At 35.1% G+C, this 9,447-nt stretch overlaps 1 protein-coding gene across 1 annotated transcript in view; it reads left to right on the top strand.

The window, feature by feature from the left end:
- The window catches only part of LOC106472300 (Down syndrome cell adhesion molecule-like protein Dscam2), a 59,398-nt gene extending 51,140 nt beyond the window's left edge, over positions 1-8,258 (top strand). The window contains exons 13-16 of the mRNA XM_022400904.1: positions 4,441-4,589; positions 5,669-5,800; positions 6,034-6,201; positions 8,158-8,258. Coding sequence (XP_022256612.1) covers positions 4,441-4,589; positions 5,669-5,800; positions 6,034-6,201; positions 8,158-8,243 — 535 coding nt within the window. The 3' untranslated portion in view covers positions 8,244-8,258. The remainder of the gene's footprint in view (positions 1-4,440; positions 4,590-5,668; positions 5,801-6,033; positions 6,202-8,157) is intronic.
- Positions 8,259-9,447: the final 1,189 nt, after the last annotated feature.

Raw genomic sequence — 9,447 nt, 5'->3', positions numbered from 1 at the left:
CAAGTGTAATTTATATATTGCTAAACATGTGAAATGAATGTGTATTTCATTTTCTTTAAGCCCGGCATGGCCAGGTGGTTAGGGCGCTCGACTCGCAATCAGAGAGTCGCGGGTTCGAATCCCCGTCAACCCTAAAATGCTCGCCCTTTCAGCCGCGGGGGCGTTATAATCAGACGGTCAATCCCACTATTCGTTGGTAAAAGAGTAGCCCAAGAGTTGGCGGTGGGTGGTGATGACTAGCTGCCTTCCCTCTAGTATTACACTGCTAAATTAGGGACGGCTAGCGCAGATAGCCCTCGTGTAGCTTTGCGCGAAATTCACAAAACAAACAAACAAACAAGCGTCATAAATCCAGAGATTTACCATTGAGCCACTGGGGTGGAGGTACGAAGAAATGATTGGATTAAATGTGATTATCACCATTCAGAATTAAACTGATTCATTAATAAATTATGCCAATTCCCACTTCTGGTCGTATTATTATGTGATCAAAAATTCAAAACTTTGTTGAAGTAGGAAATTAAACTAGAAAAGAAATCGTTTCTTCAATTATTGGAAACATTATCGTATAAATTATTAAAACATATTTGAATACGTTTATTATTCATAATAGGAGTCTTAGTCGGAAATTCTATGCTCATTATTCTTTTAGAAGAACTCAAATAATATCAAGTTTCCCCTAGCGGTGTCCTTATAAATTAGTTTGTTTTTTATGAATCATTACGGATATCATAAGGAAACTTGCTTTAAAACGTACTTCTATATCAAAATACATTTCCTCGGAGACACATTTGTTCTCAAAGTTTGGACACGATTTAAAAATTGTAACAGAGGGTTTTCATAATACTTACTGTTACCCCCCCCCCCCGTGGATCAACAGTAAGTTTCCGGAATTACAACGCTAAATTCCGGGGTTTAATTCCCGCGATAGACAGAGTACAGGTAGCCCATTAGGCAGCTTTGTGCTACAGCAATGACCACAGCTTATTGGCATTCTCCGTCAGTATATTAAGCTGTCCCCCCCCCCAATGAATCTATTGTAAACACCACCCGTTCTGCATAGTATTAAATGTTTCTCTCAATATATATATATATAGAGAGAGAGAAGAGAATAAAAGAAATGTTAGTTTGTGAGAAAAGTTCTTCAGATATGGTTTTGAATTACTGAACCACACACAAATATAACCTATGACTCTCTGTGCAGCCTGGCATGTCTTAGTGTTATGACTCTCTGTGCAGCCTGGTCATGTCTTAGTGTTATGACTCTCTGTGCAGCCTGGCATGTCTTAGTGGTATGACTCTCTGTGCAGCCTGGCCATGTCTTAGTGGTATGACTCTCTGTGCAGCCTGGCCATGTCTTAGTGGTATGACTCTCTGTGCAGCCTGGCCATGTCTTAGTGGTAAGGGTGCTCTACTCGCAATCTGTTGGTCGTAGGATCGAAGACCGCTACCGAACATGTAATAATTTCAGTCGCGGGGGGGAGTTATATCATGACAGTCTATCCACTATTCCTTGATATATAGTAGCCCAAGAGGTGGCGGTAGGTGTTATTAACTACTTTTCTTCCTACTAACCTATCACTTCAAAATTAGGGACGGCTATTGCGTATATTTCGCGGGTAACTTCGCGCGAAAATTCAACAGACAAGACTGTTAATGTGCGTCTGGTGTCTAGAGATACGATTTAAAAATAAAATAAAGCCGAGTTATAAAAGCAGCTGCGTTTGTTGAGGATTGTCGTTTTTTTGTTTATATATATATATATATACCAAGGTTGGGTCTGATTTCAAACTTTTAGGTTTTTAAAGTTTTCAAATGTTTAATAGAAGTAATAATATCAAAATTATTATTAAATAAGATAAATAAATGATAATGAATTAAGAAGTAAGATTGGTAGTTTCTGGCCTGTTGCCTCTGAACGAGGGCCCGGCATTACGGACGGCACCATCCTACCTCTACTACGCTATAACTGAGGTGCTGCGATGGGACTCCATTATCGGAAGGAGACAAACCTGCTCTTGTCCGATGATTATTTCAAATATAATCTATTATTTATTACTTAGTAGAACCTATTTACGAACGTCAATTCTCGACCTTGAAACATTACGACTAGATTTAATGATGTTTTCTTTACTATATTTTACTTCACGTTTTGACTTGTACAACACGTTACATATGTTTAAATCCATAATTAGAAATTCCATTTAACTGCATTCTACAAAAGTATAGATTTCTCACAGCTGTTTTCCGATTTCAATTACGTTTCATAACCATTTGTTTTGTAGCTGTTGAAGTGGGGCCGGGCGTGGCCCGGTGGGTAGCATGCAGATTGAAAAGGTTAAAGCAAGTTCGTGTCATGATATACCGTTAAATACGCATCACACTTCCCTGTTGAAGTGGGGCCGGGCGTGGCCCCGTGGGTAGCATGCAGATTGAAAGGTTAAGGCAAGTTCGTGTCATGATATAGGGCCGGGCGTGGTAGCATGCAGATTGAAAAGGTTAAAGCAAGTTCGTGTGTCATGATATACCGTTAAATACGCATCACACTTCCAACTGTACAAACGTTGTAATTCTAACAGACAATCTTGCTATTCAATTAACTAAGCGTAGCCGTATAGGCGATGAACGTTACTGACTGCTTTCCTTCGCTCTGATCAGTAGCTCAAAATTAGAGGAGGATATACTTAAACCTTGGACGCTCTGGTTGAATTGACCACATATTTACATCTTCATTAAATTTACTATTTTCTTTTCGAGAAGGTTTGGAATGATCTGGTGGTTAAATAATTCGACTCTTAATCTGTGGGTTTGCGAGTTCAAATCCAGTCACTGAGCATGTTCACCCTTTCAGCCGTAGGGAGAGGGAAGTTATAATTAATCCCACTATTCGTCGATAAAGAGTAACCTAAGTGTTGGCGGCGGTGGGTGTTATTAATTAGTTGCCTTTCCTCTAGTTTATCACTTCAAAATTAACAATGACTAGCGTAAATGGAGTAGAGCAGATTTGAGGGAAATTCAACAAAACAAGCCCTTCGAGAAATGAAATCTGTATAACTTTAAGGGTAGTTTAATGACCGGTGCAAAAATAAAGAGTAATACATTAACATTTACATATACAAAAAAAACTATGTTTTTCACTTTTGATAATACCATTTTTAGTCAAAAACTCATTATGCTGTTATTGATAATTAACCAATAAAAAAAAACGGAAAATCAGTCTAAACAAAATGAATAGCTGATCTAATGATTACAAAAGAAAATAAGAACTTTATAATATAACTATAACCCAACGAACTTTGAATTAATTTAAATATCACCACATTCAAAGCCAAATTGATTTTATTGTATGTTTGTTTTTTGAATTTCGCACAAAGCTACTATACTCTATCTGCGCTAGCCGTTCCTAATTCAGTAGTGAAAAACTAGAAGGAAGGCAGCTAGTCATCACCACTCACCGCCAACTCTTGGGCTACTCTTTTACCAACATTGACCATCACATTATAACGCCCCCTTTGTTGAAATGGTAAGAATGTTTGGTGGGACGAGGATTCGAACCCCCAGATTGCGAGTGGAGCGCCTTCACCTGTCCATACCAGGCCCATCTTGATTTTAAACTTCATTATAATTCGTTCACTCCGAAACGAGGTTTTTATTGTTTTAGGTTTTAGAAATATTACATAAACTTACATCGAAAACACGTCATTATGTAGTTTTATGCTTGATAATAAACAAACAAACAAACTTTAGCCAGAAAAATAATAACATTCATCTTCTTAATCTAGTGTAAAATAATACTTGAATTATTTAGTCGTTTTAACCCATGTCACATCTCATTCATTCGTATTGTTGACTGGTGTTGCTTTAATCAGAATGTCCTCATTTAGTAAAATATAACTAGTTTCTATTGGAACTGTCATTCCATTGAATTAAATGGATCTGGCTAATAAACGTGTTTTCTTTTAGTAAAATATAACTAGTTTCTATTGGAACTGTCATTCCATTGAACTAAATGGATCTGGCTAATAAACGTGTTTTCATTTAGTAAAATATAACTAGTTTCTATTGGAACTGTCATTCCGTTGAACTAAATGGATCTGGCTAATAAACGTGTTTTCCTTTAGTAAAATATAACTAGTTTCTATTGGAACTGTCATTCCATTGAACTAAATGGATCTGGCTAATAAACGTGTTTTCCTTTAGTAAAATATAACTAGTTTCTATTGTAACTGTCATTCCATTGAATTAAATGGATCTGGCTAATAAACGTATTTTTCTTTAATAAAATACAACTAGTTTCTATTGGAACACACGAAACGGGATTCCCTTGAATTAAACTGGTTTCTTTTACTGCCAGTTATAAAAGATTTATTTCATGCCATAAGAAGCAACTATATTTTCGCAGTAAGTGAAACTTCATTTTCCTACATATTTCTTTTGAAGGTACATCTTTAAAGAAACGGTAGAGCCGAATGGAAAGGTGTCTACAGTTAGAATCACTTCCGTCAGTCGTAGAGAATCTGGCCTGTTTGTCTGCAGCGTGGAGAATGCTTTTGGAAGAGGAGAGACGGGTTTCCAAGTAGTGGTTCAAGGTAAGTATACACACTTTAATACAGTAATTTGTCATTTTCTGTGTACCAGCTGATTCATGATTCAGTTCTTAGAATTATCATGAGATAAAGTGTATATACAAACAAGAACGTACACCACTTATATTTAATTTAATATTTTTCTTAGATGAAAAAAAAGTGTAAAAGATTTTACAGCAGTTACGCATAAGATGCGCTTAAGGATTTTTTTAACTGTCTACAAATTCCTTTGGAAGATGTTTCGTGTGTTAGTACAAAGTATATGACAAATTTATTGGGGAAACAATTTTTAATACAAACTGTACTTTTTGTGATCTAAGTGAAGGGATGTTTATAAAAGTGATAAAATATCGAATAGTTTATATAACGAAATCCACACTAAAACATTATTTTATCTAATTATATAATCCATAAATTGTGGAAAACTATTGCCAATAGGCGGCGACTCCGATAAAATGTTGCAATCGGGTTACAAGCAAATATTTTAATTGCAAAAAAGGTTGATTAATAGAAGGGTTTTTAACGTGTTTTATATGATTAAAAAAAACCACACCACTACCATGACACTTGTAAGTCAAACTGGCTGGGAAAACAACGACGACTAATTAAATTGTTATTTGAAGTACTGTAGAACAAACACATTAAAATAATTGTGTATTAAGTCCCTCACGGAGCATTTCAACACGTACAAGTTAAACGTTTTTACAAAATGTGTAGTAGCCATGTTTATCCCAATGAAATACCAAACTTAAAACAACGGGAGGCCATTACTAAGGCTGTGAAGATCGATAAGTGGTACGTTTTATTCAATACGATGAAATTAAAGTAGACAAAATTAGTACATCTAAACAAGTCTTGCACCTTTTTATTTTTCATAAATATAGTTGTTACTTTGTAGTTTACAACACCTAGAAGTACGTGGTTGGGGTTAGATCAGTTGAAGAATAAACTAGAATAGAAGTTGGCCATTTATGAATAGTAAATTATTAAATTTAATCATAACTCGGTAAAGAACTCTACATTTATCTACACCTAGCATTTTTCCAATGAAAAATTGTACATTCAAGCAACTAATCTCACAGAGAAACCGGACCCGCCTAAAGACTTCAAAGTCAAAGACAAAAGCAGTCGATTTGTGTCCATCGTGTGGGCTCCACCTTTCAATGGGAACAGCCCGGTAACAAAGTATCTGCTGGAAGTAAAGTCGACATCGGGTAAGGGAGAAATAGGATTACTTTGATGAAATTGTAATCTGATATTTAAAGAAGACTTAATCTAGATTATTCATTGTAAGTACTTATTGTTTCACCATGTGAAAATCATCTGTTTTAAAGAACAATTGATTAAAACATGTTCACTATTTAGGTCCATTTTTCAAGCGCATCTGTTCAAATACGAAAATCTGTGTAAATGAAAAATTTTCTGTATTCTTCTTATCCCTGTATAGATTTTTGGACCGAGGACAGTAATATTATAGCTATTGAAGCATCAAGAACTCAGTACACAATTCAGGATTTACAGCCGTTATCGTCATACAAAATACGCATGCGCGCAAGTAATACCCTCGGAGCCAGTGACTATAGTGACGTAATAATGGTTACAACTGATGAAGAGCGTAAGTAGCTTATAATATTTAGACTAGATGTACTTCCGAAAGTGTTCTGCTTCAAGAGTAAATAAAACCAAATTTAAGAGTAACAAATATTATTTCTGGTTTTTCAAGTTCTTATGTCATGCTGTGTTGTACCATACAGAGTGTGTAATTCTTCTCGTGATTCATGGCATACTGACGTCACGACAGTACAAATTGCAATGTCAAGTGTTGTCTGACAGTTAGTCAGTCAGTCAGTTGACACTGTGACTCCTCCAGACAGCCTTCGGTCCCCTTTCGGAGAAATTAATAATATTATGTGGATCAGATTGTAATATATTTTTGGCTGTGTAATATTATTATACTGAATAATTATAATTTGTCTGTTCCCGCGAAAACTTACACCATAAGCTACCTGAGTTTGGATTTTAACGTTCTAACTCTATGAATTTACCGCTGATCTAGTGGAGGACTAGGGGTTTGTTTGTTAAGCACATAGCTACACAATAGGTTACTTCTGCCGTGCCCACAGCGAGTATCAAAACCCGATTTGTACGGGTTATAAGCCCGTAGACTTACCGCTAAACCATGGGGGGAGGAGCAAAAAAAAAATCTTTATCCATTTAAATTAATAATTGAGTGTCTCGATATACTGAAAACAACCTTTCGTAACCGTAATTGGATTTCACGTTATTTCATTAATATATATTTAACTTTTTTTATGTGATCAAATACACTTACAATCAAAATTTGTTTATGTTTTTAAGCTCAAATATTTAGTGCTATAACTCCACAAATGTACCGCTGATACGCCAGGTGGCTTATTATTAAAATGAGATAAAAAAAACTAAGACTATTATTTTAAAATTAAAAGCTGTTTCTTGTTCTTTCTGTTAGGCGGAGTTGCTTTTAGACGGCTTATTTTTCACTCGCATGGAATATATTTAATTCATAACATTTGATGCTATTAACCACTGATGGTAAGTGTGTGTGGGCACAGCTCAGATAGCCCATTGCACAGCTTTAAGCTTAGCAACAAACAAACAAAATACACAAATTAAAATGTGTGGTCGCAAAATATAAACATATTATTTAATATCATTCAGTCAGAGTTTTATCATAAACTCGTACAGACGTTAAAAAAGTCTGATAGGAAAAGGAATGGCTTTTCTCTACCTGTTCAACAGGGACCTTTTTAAAATTTAATAATTAAACCTCTGTTAAAGCCGCCATCATATAAGGCTCCCAATACAATAGATGATGTGGTGTAAACGTAACCCTATCATTATAAAAGTTAGTTGGTAGTTTATAAATACTAAAGTACTAACCACCGAGTCTTTTAACGACAGTATTTCTTATTTTCATATTTCTATTCATGAATCATTGAGCATGAAACTACATTTTAATGAATTCTTGCGTCAAAACTTATTATGACGTAGTTTAAACATAAATATTAGTTTTATTTATCTATTTGACCACTAGGTTTTTTGTACTTTTTTTGTTGTTGTTGTTGGTAAGTGCAAAGATATAAAATAGGGTATTTAAGCTGTGCCCGCCACTTAGTCACTGTGATCCAATATTATTCTGTATCTTGATAATAATATAAAACAAAAATCAAAGATAAGGTTTATAAACAACTGTTGTCCTTAGGCAACACTGCCGTAAATACCCCTGGAGTAGACTGACAGTCGAAAAGATTAAAAAGAAAAAAAAATCTCAAAATAAACTTGTGCCTATAAACTTTGCAGAATGTGTTTTGTTTTACGCTAAGGCAGTTGACGAGTAATGTTTGTTTTGTTTTTTTACGCTAGGGCAGTTGACGAGTGATGTTTGTTTTGTTTTTTTACGCTAGGGCAGTTGAAGAGTGATGTTTGTTTTGTTTTTTACGCTAGGGCATTTGACGAGTGATGTTTAGGTTTACACATAACCAGCGTTCGTGTTTCCCTTTTGTCATGTAAATAATTATTGGAAATTTTTCAGCACCTGGTGAGAAACCCCGAGAAGTAACGGTTTCAGCTACAGGATCCCGATCGATCCACGTTGTTTGGAAGGTGAGTCGTAAATGATCTTCTATGTACAACAAGAAAAATACGTGAGGATCGATCAAAACATCTAAGTATAAGTTTATACCAAAAAAGAAAAAGAAATACTGATATCATGTCATTTGGGCACTTCCTAAGTTACGTAGCATTTCCTGCAGATACCATCTTACGAATATATATAGTGCAATATTTATGACGGCCACCTTCTGGCTAAAATTAACATCTTAAAGCAACAGGAAATTAAACCTGGCATGTCTTTTACACTTCTTTTTGTTATAAATTTGAATAACTGTTGCTAAGCTCAAAGTTTGAACACAGCTGAAAGAAGTTGCGGTTATAATATTTTAGCGAAAAGCTATAATAAGGTTATCTGCGCTTTGTGAATTGTGGGAATTCGAACCCCGGATTTTAACGTTGTAAGTTCGTAAACTTACTGCTGACTCATGACCCACCGGGAGGGGAGTGGGTTTAAATGTGATGAAAATGCGTGAGAAAACTTCCAAGAAGTAAAGTTAGTTTTCATACATAAATGCTTACGTACAATGTTAAGGTTGCCCTTTCATAAGTTTTAGTTAGCATTTATAATTCTAGGTGGCAGCAGTGAGTCGCTGAGCTAAATTATCATTACAAAATCCTATCAATTCCGATTTATTTTTTTACGAACAGAGAAATAAGGTATCACAAATTAGTACTCAAAAGTCATAACCAAATTTACATTAAGTTTAATTCAAAATATGTTTCTGTTACAGATTATAATTACCTTTGTCTGGATGCTTCAACGACAAACATTAGGAATGTATTTTATTTTAAATACAAGCATGATCAAGAAGACCTCACTGAGGATGCTTTAAAAACGTACGTGTTAAGAATCGTCTGCGTTAGATTTCACTTAACTTGTAGCTTATTAGGCAAATATGATTAATAGTTATTACTATCCATAACCAGACGGCGTTGACGATTAAAAGTATAAGCATAAAGTGATCTACGTTTATCCTGAATGGTTAATTGTTGTTCCCTAATGTATTATTTATTAACCAAGTATTTCATAACGCTAAGTTTCTCATCATCCCATCAAAGACGATTGGTTGACTGTTAGTTGATTGTTTGGTGTTTTGTGGCGCAAAGCAACTAGGTTATCAAAGACGAATGAAACAAGCTGACCGGTGTTATTATAACACAAGCACTTCTTCGATAGAGTAAAATCTCCTATAAACTTGCAACAACAGTT

Source organism: Limulus polyphemus, unplaced genomic scaffold (genome assembly GCF_000517525.1).
Source record: "Limulus polyphemus unplaced genomic scaffold, Limulus_polyphemus-2.1.2 Scaffold5229, whole genome shotgun sequence".
NCBI classification, from domain to species: Eukaryota; Metazoa; Arthropoda; class Merostomata; order Xiphosura; family Limulidae; genus Limulus; species Limulus polyphemus.
The sequence above is the reverse complement of the archived record's forward strand: the minus strand, read 5'-3'. Positions and strand labels throughout refer to the sequence as shown.